The sequence below is a fragment of the Pectinophora gossypiella genome, chromosome 7 (assembly GCF_024362695.1).
Source record: "Pectinophora gossypiella chromosome 7, ilPecGoss1.1, whole genome shotgun sequence".
Taxonomy (NCBI): domain Eukaryota; kingdom Metazoa; phylum Arthropoda; class Insecta; order Lepidoptera; family Gelechiidae; genus Pectinophora; species Pectinophora gossypiella.
Window position 1 is genome coordinate 10,829,108 of NC_065410.1, and position 17,608 is coordinate 10,846,715.

Sequence of the window (17,608 nt, forward strand, 5' to 3'; positions counted from 1 at the left end):
AAATAATAGAATAAGCCTGTTGCTTTCCTAAATAAAATAAAATAAAAAAACTGTTCTGTGTGTGCGTCTTATTATGCACAAAAAAAAAACAAAATGGCCATCCATCCAAAAATTATATTACCTACTTACAGTATCAACCAACTTACTGGAAGCGAATAAATACCATGTGGCGGACCCAACTAATTGACCAGCTATTTTCGCCCACATCGTTGGTGACTTTGCAAACTGACGATTCTGCAATTATTTGCAAAAATAATTTGTATCTTATTGACAATAGCAAAGGGTGCAAATCAGACTCGCCAGAAATTTCACATGCGTCAGTTAGCGCCGTTGGCGATGACATGTAGCATATGGCGCTATGATTCAACTATGCAGGCCTGAAACGCGCTATCGAAGTTCGCACAGCGCGACGCATATAAACAACTTTCAACATAAATCTAGTGGATCGTCGATCCCTAGTCACGCTACTAACTTTTGGCTAGCGGGGTACTAGAGGTATACTCTGTTCGGTACCCCGATAACATGTTTTGACGGAACACCCAATTAAATTGCTGCCAATTTAAAAAAAAAAAAACAATCAGCTGCTTATCTTGACGTCTGTCGTAAAAACTGACAGACTGACTTGTGTTTTTAACTGATTTATGGACGATGGGCAACGGGCATTCATGAGAGTTTGAATTCATGTTTGGATCATAGATGATTGACATCACGTGGCTTCCAGGATTATTGCCCGGTTAATGTCAACAGACTTAAAAACAGAGCTGGCGAGGAGAGGGTGTCTATACTCATCCATCCGTCTTGGCTACAAGTTGACTTCTCATTACTTGTAGCTTAGCCCACCCCAGTAGGGGTTACAGACGTGAATTTATGTGGCTACATAAGTGACCAAATGCCAGTAGGTCAGTGGCTCCACCACCGGTAAATGCATACTTCCGTTTTTACTTTCTTGCGTATCGCGTCTAGACCGGTTTTTGCAACAAGTTTGCAATGACGCGATTAATTATGAAATACCAATGTTGTTATCGCGTTATTAGTAGGTATGGACCATTATTGTCCTATAATAAACTTTGCATGTGTCAAACGTCATAAAATAAAATTAAATTAGCTTTGCTGCTGCTAGAAGTTGTTGGCGTGAGATTTGGTAACTCCCATTGCCTAGCTTTGTAGTGAGTGAAGCAAAAGGGTGACAAGTAAGGTTTTTTGTTGTATTATTTTGCGATCTTTTCTTTATTATTTTTTAATAATTGGATAAAGTCATCTTTCATTTTGCTCCGTAAGAGTCTACTTACGAGTATCCAGCAAGGATATTGAGGAGTGTGGTCTTTCCCGCTCCCGATGGGCCCATGATGGCCGTGAGTTCTCCAGGCTTGAAGCATCCTTCTACTCCTTTCAGGATTTTTCTCTGTTCTGTAACAATACAAGACAATTAACCACTGTGAGGAGGAGGTAATGAGGAGCTGGGTGGCGCAGCGGTAAACGAGCTTATTGAAGTTAAGCAACTTTCGCAAAGGCCGGTCATAGGATGGGTGACCACAAAAAAAAAGTTTTCATATCGAGCTCCTCCGTGCTTCGGAAGGCACGTTAAGCCGTTGGTCCCGGCTGCATTAGCAGTCGTTAATAACCACCAATCCGCACTGGGCCCGCGTGGTGGTTTAAGGCCCGGTCTCCCTATCCATCCATAGGGAAGGCCCGTGCCCCAGCAGTGGGGACGTTAATGGGCTGGTGATGAGGGCCAGATTTTCGTTTCAAAGGACATTCGCTCTTATAAATTGTAAGCTGTGGGCAGTCTACTTGTGTTTGGATATAGGAAAAATAATGTAGTCCAGTCGACAGTAAGTCACGCCCGTAATTCTTATCAGGGTGAACAGACGTATGTCACCAGAAGCATACCATACCTACATAATAGTTAAAATTCAGTAGACAACGAGCCCTGGGTGACAATCCTCAGCGCCTATTTGTCAGGCCAAGTAGTTAATACCAGACGCAAACCTACTATAAATCACGTCAAAAAAAAGACAACTTGATTGCATTCTCACTTGGAATCGAAAATATTTAATTCCTAGAGTCCCATTTAACTATACATTTGTACTTAGCTGTAGTCATTCTTCGTAAATAGTCTCTAAGACTCTTTAAATGCTAAACGCCGTTTTGTGGTAAAGCCTTAAGTGATTTTCGTCCACAGGCTTTATTCGTATACCTACCTAGACCTACCCAGTAGTTCCATTTAAGTACTATGTACTCAGAAACATGCAAATTTCGCAAGACTTTTAAATTAAATGTCAAGAATTCCACTTTACGGCACGCGTTAAGTACTTATAGCACTTATAGTTTATTGTGTCAATGGTGGACAAGTCTACCTACGTTCCTTAAATTTTACACTTGTTGGGAGAATAGATAGAGTCATATTAGTCAAAGCCTTGTAGTTGATAGGGGACAAATGTTCCGCGACATGAGTCGCTAGAGTCGACCGATGTCGGTAGACGTCGCTAGACATCCTATCTCGCAAGTCTAGATATACAGTTATGCTGCTATATTTAGCTTTAGTAGGAATATATTACAACGAGTTTTTAAATGTCATAAGACAATCCTTAAAATCGAAATACAATATTTGAAATTTCATGTTCATTAATTCGATGTAAATTTTGTTTCTACAATATTTCCGAATACGACTGGGGAGATCAAATAATTAAAAGATTAATGTTTGCACTTTTTATTAATAAAACAATGAAAGTGATTTATTTTCCTCGGACAGACTTTCCTTATTCACTACTTCGCGGAAGTATCATCTTAAATTTATCTTGTTACAAAAGCGACTGCTAATTTGAGCGATCATTTCAACTCGAAAGGAAAGCCAGAAACAGATTAAACACATTTAAAATCAGTACACAGTATAATCAAAATAGATGTACAGACAAAAAGTTTCCATTGTTGCGTTGCTTTTTGATGGGAAATACCAATGATGCTCGTGCCGAGTACCTATTTCGTGTACAGATGACATCCTGAAGTTTAAATATTTAATTAGATATGGTAATTATGTGTCATTCTTTTGTTTGACAAAAGTGAGCTGTCCAAAAGTTCCATAGCATTCCATTGTACTGGAGTGAATCACGGCAAATTCAACACAATACTTAGTGTCCATTTTGCCATTACTCACAAAACATTTACATACATTTCATAGGCATAAGTACGTAAGTAGGCTTATGTATACAAAGGAAAATGAGTCAGAACGCGCAAATATTTTCTGCACGAAAATAACGGTAGGTAAATGGTCCATTGCACACAGGTCAAAAGGAAACTATTGACATTACTTACCAAAATAAATATACTTTCAATGACGAAGAAAAGTTTTAAAGTAAAAAGGCAAAACGTATTTTCATACGTTTTGATATAATAATATAAGCTGCAGAGTGGTCGTGTGAGGAGCTCGGTGGCGCAGCGGTAAACGCGCTCGGTCTGCGATTGTTGAAGTAAAGCAACTTTCGCAAAGGCCGGTCATAGGATGGGTGACCACAAAAAAAAAGTTTTCATCTCGAGCACCTTCGTACTTCGGAAGGCACGTTAAGCCATTGGTCCCGGCTGCATTAGCAGTCGTTAATAACCATCAATCCGCACTGGGCCCGCGTGATGGTTTAAGGCCCGATCTCCCTATCCATCCATAGGGAAGGCCCGTGCCCCAGCAGTGGGGACGTTAATGGGCTGATGATGATGATGATGAGTGGTCGTGTATATGTCAATTAGGTAATTCTATTTTATAATTTAGGGATACAGCGTATTTATTATAATAAATCCCTCTGTTGAGTACAGGGGGGATAAAAAGGCCACATCAAAGCAATTCATCTAAAAAGCAATAGGTATTGCTATTTGACATTTGTTTGCATTGCGCACTTACTTTTATATGTGCATTGTCAAACTGCAATATTGGTTTTTTAGATAAATTGCTTCGATGTGGCATTTTAAACCCCCCGGCATCAGGTTTATCAACCAAAGGAAGTATGAAGTATACCTACTGGATACACATTGCTACATATAGGTTTAATAGCTAATAGTATAATAGCTAAAATTGCTGCCCTAATCTTACTTGACTTATTGTTACTGACCTTTTTATGCACGTCGACGAAATTGTTCTAGAACTCGTCCAACAGAGAGTGTAGAAAAAATGTGTGTCAAAAGTACCGTAGTTCCGCTGCAGTTGATTACTGTGCGAGCACGTTTCGATGGGTTTATTGTCACCTTTCGAATACTATCAGTGACAGTCTATCACATTCGAATAGAATCTGCGTCATCCATTGACGTCCATAATTGACATTCAGGGCGGACAACCAATAAAATTTTGTTTCATGGAATCAATATTACGTAGGTTGGTAACATGGCATATAAGATTAATCATGGTTTAAGAAGACCAGGTATGCTCAATCCTATGACAAGCAATCCTATGACAATGTAAGTGTTACAATTAAATTAGTATCTCCAACATTCAAAGCACGTAAATGATATTATTGAAAATTAAGTGAATTACTGACTAATGTATTTAATTACTATTATTTGTCACATAGTAAATCTTCTACTACAAGTACAAAATTACCTCGCAAAGTAATTTAAAAACATTGAACGTGGGTAAATATTTTTTTTTTTATGAAATGGCAGCGTATGGTGTGATGACGTCAGCTGGGTTAACCTTGAAATGCTAGCTGTCAGTTTTGAGCATACCTGGTTTTCTTATACCATGAGGATAATCATGTTAACGGGATGACCCAACCATTCAAGTCATCGATTGCGTTAATAAAAGATGCAATAATTTATTTACGAGAAAGAAATAATTTATTGCCATTTTATTTCGTAGCAATAGACTGAAATCGTATTAATAATAAGCTACTCGACCCATTCACACAGAATAAGCCGAAGGAGGTAACTTTGTTCATACCCGCAACCAGCGTCTCGATTAGCTACTATTTTTAATCATATGTTTGTAATGATTTAATTATCTATCACGTTAGTCTAATAGAAAGCTCGGTGGGGGTAGCTATTTTGTTAAGATGTAGGTCCAGTTACTTCAATTGGGAAGTAGTCGTGTGCTTATGTTTTGGATTATATTGCATTATGAGGTTACATAATTTGCATGTGACGCTTTAGAGTGTTTATGTTGTACTCATCACACGTTTATGGGTAATGAAATCGATAATGGATAATTAAGCATATTACGATAGCGTCAAATATCTTATATCTACTTATATTCAGTTTTTGTATCATCATCATCATGTCCAAGCGGTGGCGACTGATATCTATCCTGGTTTTTATATTATGTATAAGGAGGTATAATCATAGGATTTCAATAAATTGATATTATTATTATTGCGTATGGCAGACAAATATCCTGCTTGGATCAAATATCCAGCTTAAGCTCCCTTAACCAAGTCTCTGCTGCATCCGTCACACAATGCAGCTCGGCTATACCACCTGGGAACCGGTGCAGAGGGCACTCGTTCACTATGTGAGATATGGTTTGGTCCGGGTGACCACATTCACAGTATGGTGACTTCTTTAAGCCCCATCTACACAGGTGATGGTTTGACTTTCCATAGTCGGTCCTACACCGGTTCAGTCGTGTCCAGATTTTTCGCTTGGAGTCAAAGCCAGGGACCCTCCGCGAGGGATCCTGAATAAGGTCCGAATTTGTGCCGTCGAAAAATTGATATTTTATACTTTTTACTTGGTATATGTCAACTTGCATAATACGAAGATATAGTATGTCTACTTTGCTTACCCTACCTCCACCCATGAAGTTATTTGAGTCCGTAAAACATATCCTGGTATTTTCTTTTTTATAATAATATACTCTGCGCCATTCCACTTGCGTCAGACAGAGTACTGCGGGGCGGAAGGCAAGAGGGAAACCACTGCCCTATTTTTCCCTAAAAAAGTAGCATGGAAAATTATGCACCGACAAGAGCGTGGCTCTTAAATTGATGATGAATAATATAATATACTGTTCACGTCATGTGTTTTATATTTGTACTAACGGCTACTATTTACTGATGTAAGTATGTAGTCGTTACATAAGCTATTGTCAGGGGCCTTTGACTCAATATTAACCCTGACATTAGGGTTGATGAGATCGCGCGCTAATTTATCTTACAACCTACACGCGATACACGATTCACGAAAGAAGATTTTTTTATAGATAAGGCTAAAAATAGTCACACCCAATTGTTTACGCGTGTATGGGAAATGCGTTCGTCAGTTCGGCCTTCAGACTTACCGACTCACCGATAGCGAATTATCATGAAGTGTTTAGCTTGCCCGTCACGCATGCGCATTGACTTGCAAATCACACCAGCGGAATCGCCTCTAATTTATACTTTGACAGATGACTGTTCCCGTTTGATCGCCACCTATCATCCATGATACGCAGATTCCAAAGAATCAAAACATTAATTAGTAAGCCGTTTAGTGCGTGTCATTTTAAAAACAGTAATTTAAGAGTTACTACGGTTTGTTACCTTGTCACTTACGTTACCTTGTAGATACATTAATTACGGTTGTTGAGGAATGCTTTACTTTACTTGCGTACAAAATGACCCTTACACAATCTTCTTCTATCGTGGTGTCAGGGTTATTATTGAGCCGAGCCGCTAAAGGCCCCTGACATGGCTCATGTAACGATTACTCACTTACATCAGTAAGTGGTAACCGGGACCAACGGCTTAACGTGCCTTCCGAAGCACAGATCATCTTACTTTCGGACAATCAGGTGATCAGACTGTAATATCCTAACCAAACTAGGGATCACAAAGTGATTTTTGTGATATATCCCCACCGGGAATCGAACCTGGGACCTCCGGATCGTGAACCCAACGCTCAACCACAGAGGCCGTTGAGACAATAGTAACAGCAATAAAGGCGTAAGGTGGGTTGTTAAACTATTGATTCCATCTTAGCTCTTATAAAACTAAAAATACTATATTATCTACAAGCATCTTTTTAAGACAAGTGGCTCTCCCCAATCGTCATTCTTTTATACTATGTCCTGGGGGGGTTAAAAAGGCCACATTGAAGCAATTCATCTAACAAAGCAGTATTGTAATTTGACATTTGCGCATATAAACGTAAGTGTGCAATGCAAACAAATGTCAAATAGCAATATTGCTGTCTTAGATGAATTGCTTCGATGTGGCCATTTTAATCCCCCTGGTATAATACCAATGTATACCAAATAGGAACTGGCCATAATGTGTAATGAAACAATAGTGCACTCTTTTTACACTAGAAGTTATGAGTATATTTCAATCTGACTAATAGTTGGCCTTGGTGTTATCAATAGGTCTCTGCTCGTTATGTTTCAGCGCTTTATTAATTTTACTGTTTTAAACAATGGTTTTGAATGAAACATTTCCATTCAAAACAATAGATTGATTTATGTTCTGTTTTACGGCTTTCTTGCTATGTTCGGCTTTTTAATTCGTCCGGATTAATTTATTTGTGGAAAATTATTCAATGATGTTATCTCTAAGCGATGACGTCAGTCATTTCTATAAAATAGTAACTCTACCCTAGGGGCGGTAAGATAATAATATTCTTATTAGCCTATACTGTTAAAGGTGCTAGCAAATCAAATTACGTTGCTAATTCTTCTGTAACGTACGCGCTGTAAATTTAATGTTGTTAAATTATGTAAGTAAATGTATAATTATGTGTGTTGTGGTTTTTCCGAAACAAGCGTTTTATTATTATTATTATTTGAATGCCATTTCCATATTGCGGGCCTATGGAGTTCCGGACTTTTGGAAGACGTGTGTGGGGCTGATGCCAACACGTAGAGGCCTCTACACCTACCTCGGCCTTCACACTCCATAGGCCCGAAATATGGAAATGGCATACAAATAATAATAATAATAACACGTTTATTTCGGAAAAACCACAACACACATATACATTTACTTAACTAAGACAATTTAATCTAAATGTGGTATGACAGCAACCGGTGATTATTCCTGTATACACTATGGTATTACTATAATAATTAATAAAACTGATAATAATTCCATAGGTAATAAAACTGAAAATTCTGACAGCGCTTACGATTCGCAGAATTAGTACCTAAGTATATCTTACAATTTCGTAGCAAAAGTGCCTGGAAGTTTTCCGATTCATTACATGGCTCTGCCCGACTGGAGGTATCGTGTGGTAAACATTGTAATATGATTATTCCTGCCCTAATTCCATAATTTCTTTCCATAAATAAGTAGATCCAAGGGTAATCAATGTCGAAACATCCACCTGATAATTGCGAACTCAGGATGTATCTAGTTAGCAGCACGAATACCTATTAACACTTTCAAGTAACTGGTACAAATATACTTGAATATAATCAGTGCATAATTGGCATATTATGCACACTTTATGAATTATCGGTAGGTAGCTATTCAATAATACATCTAATGTTGTGGTTACGTGGCGAAGATTTTTCTGGGAGATAAAGCAAAAAAACATAGTTTTGGGCCAACAAATGAATGTTGCTTATTATTCCGAGCATACGTTATAGTTGATGTCGACAATACAGGATGTTAGTGACATCGTAACGAATAATGAGGGGGATGATTCAGACCATGATTCTGAGTGAAAATTAAGTGGAATTTTCCGTCGCAAAATTCATGTTTTTTTTTATTTATTTTTTTATAATTTTCAATTCTATACTTTTGCGATCGAAAATTCCACTTGATATTAACTCAGAATAATGAGCTAAATCAACCCCCTCAGCATTCGTTACGATGTCACTTACACCCCGTACAAGTACATACAGGTACCCATACAAGTAGGTATGGGTGTTAGTGACACCGTAACGAATACTGAGGGGGATGATTCAGACCATGATTTTGAGTAGATATTAAGTGGAATTTCCTGTCGGAAAATTCATGAATTTTTTTTGTTTTTTTTTTATTATTTTCCATACCAAACTTTTGCGACGGAAAATTCCACTTGATATCAACTCAGAATCATGGCCCGCATCATCCCTCAAAGTTTTCGTTACGATGTCACTAACACCCTGTATAATCTATCAATCTTAAGCCACGTCTAGTGTGATTAAAATGTCACAATATGTATATTTATTACTCTTATAACAAATAGAAAAGCTCATGTCCGTGAGTTACCGCGTTGAGCATAGCCACAAGACAACTCTTAGGCAATCAGGGACTTTCCAGGCTACGTTCGCGTTCCTCAAAAACAATACAGATGGCGCTGTACAGTTTTTCATTCGTTTAACATTGTAATTTCATGGATAACAGACTCCTTTTATCTTTCTTTTTGGGTATAAATTATGACTCTTTTTATTAAACCTAAGCACAATTGGATCTTCCATCTATTGTTATTCTGATCAAAAGAAAGAAAAGCAATAAAGGTAGCAACATAATTCTATACATAGTGTGACCAAATATCAGGCAACATATGTATATTTTTGTTACTTCTGCTATTTATATTGTCATCATCATCATCATCAGCCGTACGACGCCCACTGCTGGGCATAGGCCTCCCCCAAGGATCTCCACGACGATCGGTCCTGCGCTGCCCGCATCCAGCGGCTTCCCGCGACCTTCACCAGATCGTCGGTCCACCTTGGGCCTACCCACTGAGCGTTGTCCACTATTTATATTGCATTTGGAATAATTATGTACCCGAACAAGGAGAAAATAGGTAATTTTCATATTAAACCTGTACAACGCTATCTATATTGTTTTTGAGGAACGTAGCCTGGAGAGTCCCTCATTCTCCCACGATACGGATTTTGTCGCTTCTAACCGCTCGCTGTGCATCGCGTTGGTGCGCGTCGTGTGAAAATTGCCTTAGCATGGATTATGGTAAACAGCTACATACACCTACCGTAGGTTACTAGTTAAGTTAAGATAAGATATTTATTGCATTCCTGATGTTTTTACAGAGGAGGAGTTCAAGGTTTTTTTAAAATTTTAGACGCAACTGGATATTGTGCGCCCTGCCGGGTAAGATAGCTGTTATAACTTTTCTTTATTCCCAATCCAGCTACTAAACCCGGAAATTACATTATAAATACCTATGACATACATAAGATTATGTTAAATGTTATTTGCTAATTATTTAAGTTTTTTAAACAAACTTTAGCAGAGGTTATCGCAATCGTAAAGTATTTGTTTATTATTACGTTTAAGTTTGTTTCCAGCATTTACTATAAATGTTTTATCATTAATATATATACCTACGTCACGGGGAGCATTCGCAAATAATATTTTTGTGATTAAATTAAATATATTGTTAGTTTTATAAAATAATAAAAATAATAATTTATTTATTGCACAAAAATAAAAATACTTACAGAACATCGCTTACACACTAATCATTATGTGATCTACAAACTGTATGTTAAGAATTGAACAGGGGTGCAGGGAGGGTTTTATATTACAATCATAATACTTCTCCCTATATATGGAAGAGACTACAATAGGTAGTAATCTGGAGACCTACTGAATAGATTTGCATTCGGTTTTTACTGTTAGGTAAGAATTCACAAGCAAATCCGAGTCTAATTGATAGGTAGGCATGAATCGGTATTACGAATCGGATTTTCTAACGCAGTGGTTCCCAAAGTTGTCTGGGCTACGATCCAACCAAAACGAGTTTAAAAATTCGGGACTAGAGCATTCGATCGGGTCCCGAGTCCGCTCACCCACCGACCCACCTCTAGTAAGAACCGTATTTTTTTAAATTTATTGTTAAATTGGTAAGTACAATTTTATTTCTTACAATATTAACCCGCCAAACTGTATGAATAAGGACTTTTCAAATAACAAACATTTACATCGTTCGTTCGAGGTTATCATGGTATGGGCCAGTAACGAGGAGGGATGAACGACATATAACGAGGAAAGTTATGAGTATGAATGTGAATGGATATAGAGGCAGGGGACGACGGACGAAAGTGTGAATGGATCGTCTTAAGAAGGATATGTGTGTGAAAAGTGTGAGTATTAAGATGACGACTGACAGAAAAGAATAGAAGAGGAATACATGTTGTGCCAAAACCGTTCGCTCGGTCGGTTGGTGTGCGATTTACAGGCGTGGCCCACTCCATATTCGCTCGTGACTCACCAGTGGGGGTTGGGTATCATAGTTTGGGAAACCCTGGTCTAACGTGTATAGAATGTAATAGAACTATATATAAGTTTCCTTCCTTAATGTTTCTTGAGGTTTCGATTATCGACAATATCTTTCATCATTTTATAAGATCAATAAGCAATAAAGAGATGTGGTAGCCCAAGCCCAATTCATGTTTCGACAGTAAAAGCAAATTACATGCTAAGTGGTGAAGGAAAACATGAAGAGGAGACCCACATTCTCACAAAATACGTTTCGGAAGTATGTAACCTAACCTGTATTGGTTTCTCTTCGCGAGTAGGAAAATCAGACAGGCATTCGCTTTTGTGAAAATCGGACCAGTCAAATCTTCAGGTTAGGTAAGCGAACTCTGCGAAAACGGTATAGTGTTAGGAAGATGATGAATAAGGTATCCTTTAATATATAAAAATACGTACCTTATGTACGTAAAAGTAAAATCGTCCCACTACTGGTCAATTGGTCATATGCCTGGTCCGGATCCAACGGTTAAAATTTTTGGGATCTCATTTTTTTTTGCAAATATATGCAATATATTGCAAATATATGAATTATGATCAAAAACCTTCGTATGAAGGAGCTACAATCAAATTCATTATTACGATCTAACTATACATGATCACAACTTTCGGTTTCTTTATATACACAATGGAATCCAACTTCATTCCCCTTTCGTCACTTTCTCTCGCTAATATAATTTTGAAGGCCATTCATTTTCAATAAAAATATGTATTTCAGACAGATATATAATATATAAATAAAAATCAAACTAGACCTATGATAACACAAGACAAGTTCACAAGATTACATTACTCGTATTGAATAACGATTTGTATGTAGGTATGAAAAATATCGCACAATAAATTAAGCAGTCTTCGGACACTCGAAGGTCATCGTTTGTATGATAATTTATCGCAGTATATTCAGGAAGTACAGCACATTATCAATATGCAACCGTTAAGGATTTATTCGTCCCTTAATCGTGGAAAGTTTACGACATAAATATTTACTTGGGTACTTACTTATCTTTAAATTTAAATTTGTACTTTATCATTAAATGTGAAATAATTATGTGGAATATTACAAACAAAACATGCGTTTCTTTCCTTCAAAGGGTATTGCACTTGCTAGTGCTACTCAGAGTAAACAGATTGAGCTATAAGGCCGCCCATTTGTGCTGTTGCTAATTTTTTTACAGATGTTTGTAAAAGTATTTTGTTTGTGTGCAATAAAGTATATTTGATTGATTCAACGAAAGTATAAAGTTATCGATGCAGGAGGTAAAATACTCGTATTTAGTGGGTATTTACTATTTAATAGTATTCGAGTTTAAGTATTTACTTTTTAAAACTTTTGTAATCTTTTAAAGTTCTTTGTTTTGGCGATTCGTCAGAACCTGCCCTAAATTACGGTCTAAAAAGGCCACATCAAAGCAATTCATCTAAAAAAGTAATACTGCAATTTGAAATTTCTTGACATTGTGCACTAACTTTTATATGCGCATATGTCAAATTGCAATATTCCTTTTTAGATGAATTGCCTTTCTTCTTATTGATGATTCTATTCGACGTGGACTTTTTAGCACTTTTAGCCAGTTGTAACCGACTAATCGGCTCCAAAGATTTCCTAACATGTTATTTTAAGAAATCTATGTAAATTTTAGAATAAGAAACAACTCTCTGGAATTAAAATAAAATTCCATCGTTTTCACAGTTCATTAATCTTTATATACGAATATATTAATCTTAATTCTCAAAATCCATTGGGATGTTTCATTTGTTTTAAGATTTAATTTCTTTACCATAATAATTACACATTTACTCACTTCTTAATTAACATAATACGGTGTGAATATACTGGTTAATTAATATGGTTATAAAAGTCAGTACTAATGAAATCGATGACATATGTATATCTCTAGGGAATTTTTCAGAGAAATGGATATTAGGATAATAAAAACCGCGTGCTATAAAAAATAAGTTTCATTTTTTATTAACTTGTTGATATTAATTAGGTACGCAACAACAACAACAAAAAGACGCATATATCAACAAGCTGTAAAGTTAGTTCCCATTGCCGGTCACAGGTCATACCAGGCCATCACTAAAAACCTCTTCGATTACAGAGAGGTGCATACTGCACCACGCCGTTTAATGGAATTTGTAAAGACGGGTTGACGGCGAAACACAGACCCGTCAACTGACCTCAGGGGAAATTTAAACTATGACCTCAGATTAGGTGTTCAGTCGGAGTAAACAAAAGATAATAAAAAAACAAATGCCAAAAATAAAGACCGATAAACAATCAACATCGAATCAACTTACATTGCGTGCTATTAAGGTAAACAGATGAACACCATTTCCACTGACTTCTAAGTAATAATTAACACAGTAACCAGACCGCAAATACACTGAAAGTGCCGGAATAGTGTACTGTTAGCGGTTGCATTGATAATTTGCATGTAGCCAATGTGCAATCACTTTTATTTGTTAAGTCTGTAATGTGTGAGTTCATAACCGATGTAGTGGAAACGTTTGGTAAGGTTACGAATTACGTATCTATCCTTGCATTAGGATATGCACTGTTAACAAAGAAACTAGAAAAGTAGTAAGTTCCTCGAAATCAAACCTTTATACGGAAGAGACGTTTCTCGGAGAAACAACCTTCTAATACTTTTTATAGATGATGTTTGTAGTTTACTTGTGTAGTATTTTCTCTAGGTATTTATTTAAAATTATTTATTTATTTATTGGACACAATGAAACAGACACAAGAAACATACAAAGAAAACAGATTATAAATATATACAGTATAAACTTTCATTATTTTTATAAATGACAATATTCATATAATATATTTATATATCATATATCGTGCTTAATACCAATTGTATAAACACATAACATAATGCACATACATATCATATTGATAATAGTCTTAATGGTTTTGTGTTTTGCAACAATCTCGTCTGATCGCCATAAGATTAGCAAATGATAGGATTCACGCTTACCTAATAATTTTAAAAATCACTGAAGCATTTTCAGTGCTTTAAAGAAACTGAAAGCAAGAATATATAAGCACTTTATTTATGACGATGTACGTGTCCAAATATATTTCCAAGGAATGAGAAAGTGATAATGTTAACCAACTTGCTTTTAAAGTGAAGGAATATTACCCAAGAAGCGGGGTAAAGAGGTTAACTTAGGATCTATCTTTAAGCAATACAGGTCAACCTCTAGGTTAAGTCAGGTACTTATAGTTAAATTAGTTGCGGAGATAAACATGAAGAAAAGATATAGCACTCACTTTTACATACACTCATTTTTATTACTTCCTTATTCAAAGAACTTACATAACGGCTCTGAGTCAACACATTACACAACTTTATTTTAGTATTTTTGTGTTAGTGCCAAAAATACAAGCGTGCAACTTTCACTACACGAGTCATAGTGGTCTAAAATGTATGTAGAACGCCTCACGCCAGATTTTAAAAGGCTTCGTGATTTAAAAACTGGTTCCTGGTTCGGTTTCCGATTCATGGACCAGAGAAGGTCGTCTCATAAGAGCTTAACCGAGTCTACTACTTCTGTACCACAACTGTATTAAATTCGGGATTCAAATCCCGATGAGGATATATCACAAAAATAACTTTGTGGTCCTCAGTTTACTTAGGACATTAGAGGCTGGGGGTTAACAAGGCCATATTAAGGCAATTCATGTAACAAGCAATATTGCTACGTGTCATTTTGTTTGCATTTGCATTTGTTTATTGTTGGGGGCGGAACCACTGCCCTATTTTTCCCTAAAAAGTAGCATGGATGTAGCATTGTGTTTAATAAAGTATTTTATCTATCTAATATATAATATAATAATATATAATAATAATAAAGTATTATATCTATGGAGAATGCTACACCGACAACAACGTGGCTCTTAAATTAGGGCATTTGTTGACATTGCGCACTTACTTTTTAGATCAATAGCTGTAATGTGGTTTTTTAACCCCTATTTTGCGATACCTATCTTCAAACGTGATGATATCATACTCGTATGAAAAACTAAATTTACCGCTGAATGATAAATAAATATGCTAAACAAATATGAAAGATATTGCAAGCTTATTGCGCATTATATTTTGAAAAATATTTAAATTTATCATTAGGTAGTAGTAAATGTGAAACGATTAACGGTTTGTTGAAAGATCTGACATACTTTACGGTTCGGGACATTTTGTCAATAAAGTCATAATAATGTTGTCTTTACATATTACCATGTCCGAAATCGTATCTATGTTCGAATCACGTAACGGATTATGCACTTGTTTGAACTAGAGGTACAGTTTTTTTCGTTAGTAATACTATAAGGAATTTGACATATCTACGTTAGCGTCCTAAGTTAGGTTAGATTTTGGCAAATATATAATTTATTACCCGGGACTTCGATCGTGTGAAACCCAACTATTAAAACTATAGAAGTTTCATATAAACTTTCCCTTCCCTTTGACTACCTTAGATGTTGAATTTCGCAAAATCCCGTCTTATTGAGCTTCGTGCTCCGTCCTATTAGGGAATCCCCAATGCATTAGACTCTTAGCACTTGTAGGTTCTGAGATATATGCTCGCCGTCAAAGGATAGGAGGAAGGATAAAAGGATAGGAGAAAGGATAGGAAGACAGTATCCGGTAGTTACACTACCAACTTATGGCCGGTTCGGTACCCCGATACCTAACTTGTTTACATTATATAGATTTGCTAAACAAAGTCATATTTATATTATACTGACATTATCGGTTAGTACATTATCTGAGGGCTCAAGCAAATGCGTTTTTAAAACATTGATTATTACGCATGCCTAGTCGATGACATTGCCATTCGCTCTCGTATATTGCCTATTACATCCTGTCTACGTGCGCCGACGCACTCTGTTGTATCTCATCAGTCATGCCTCGAGTCTGGATGAAAAAAATGAATGGAATGCTACGCTGTTTACGTCTCGGTAGAAACCAAATAAAACACATAATGGAAACGGACAAACTACCTTCTTTTTGTTTCTAGTTATTAAAGATAATTTGAATGTATTATTAGAGAAATATCCTTTAGTGGATGGTGATAGTTTAATGCGCGTCATATGCGTTTTATTTTTACTGACAATAAATTCTCGAAACGAAATACGTATGTGTCACTTAAGAAAGCTTTCGACTATCATCGCTTTGTAACGTATTATGGGTGATAGGCTGATAAACTGTTGGCGCACTTGTATAGCTACAGGTTATTTAATTTATTTGAAGATTTATATATAAAATTTACAGCTGTATTTATAAATGCCTAATAGTGTGTAAACTTCAACACAACGAAGTCAAGTTAGGTAACAAATTTCAATGAAATCGGTGTCTCTACCTATTAAAAGTTATTGGTCGGGCTTTGGCAGTACTAGAAGTTATTTATGTGCGTGTGGCTAACGGTTAGTAGGAAAAATATAAGTAGGTACCTAAACCTAAGTTGACTAATAACATTTTACTAGTAGCACGACTCTATTCAGTCTTACAAGTATATAATGCGTGTTGTATTTTGAATAGTTTACAGTAAATACTTAGTTTCCTTCCTTCCTTGTTGGCATATACTGGAACATGACTGATGTTTATTTGTATAGTATTTCCTTTAGATATTTATTTAAAAATAGAAATAATATACTGTATAAACTTGCATATTTTTTTATAAATGGCAATATTCACACAATATATATAATATATCGTGCTTATTATCTATTATATAAACAAATAACATAATATAACATGAAAATTTGAATATAGGCTTATATTCAAATTTTCAAATTCAAAAATATCTTTATTCAGTAGGTAACATAGTTACACTTGTCCCATTGCTGGGCACAGGCCTCTCCTCAATCAACCGAAGAGGAAGAGGGGGGTTATCTATTGGATTTATTTAAATTTAAAGATAACATATATTTATAATGAACAATAACAATCTATATTATTATTACTGATTATGATATTTTCATACAGATGTATGTAAATGGTACCTCACCTAGTTGCGCACCTCATTTGGTGCCGGCAACTGAATCCTGAAGAAAATCCCTCTAATTGCACGATCATGGTGTCTTAGAGAGACACCACCTAAGTGGTTTTTTTCTAAGGCGATCGTAATTTGCGACATCTATTCTATTAAACTCAACACGTGAATTTGCATTTGCTAATCAGAGTATTCGAAGTATTTACTTTTCACTATGAATTTGTTTGAAAGTCACTCAGTTATCATATTTTTAAAACGTTAGACAATATTTGATGATTGTCGGTGACCTCGTGTCTGTGTCAAGCCGTTCATGCAGAGAGGCGCAAGCGCAAACGGTGAAAAGATGCGCGAAAATAAACGTTCTATATTGTAAATAATAGAGATTTTATTACAGACATTATATTAATTTACGTAATATAAAAGGAATCCTTAGATGAAGA

At 36.1% G+C, this 17,608-nt stretch overlaps 1 protein-coding gene across 1 annotated transcript in view; it reads right to left on the bottom strand.

Annotated features, from left to right (window-relative positions):
- Positions 1-17,608, bottom strand: part of LOC126368399 (ATP-binding cassette sub-family G member 1) — a 51,203-nt gene that overhangs the window by 19,034 nt on the left and 14,561 nt on the right. Inside the window, exon 3 of the mRNA XM_050012369.1 lies at positions 1,290-1,407. Within this exon, the coding sequence (XP_049868326.1) occupies positions 1,290-1,407 (118 nt within the window). The remainder of the gene's footprint in view (positions 1-1,289; positions 1,408-17,608) is intronic.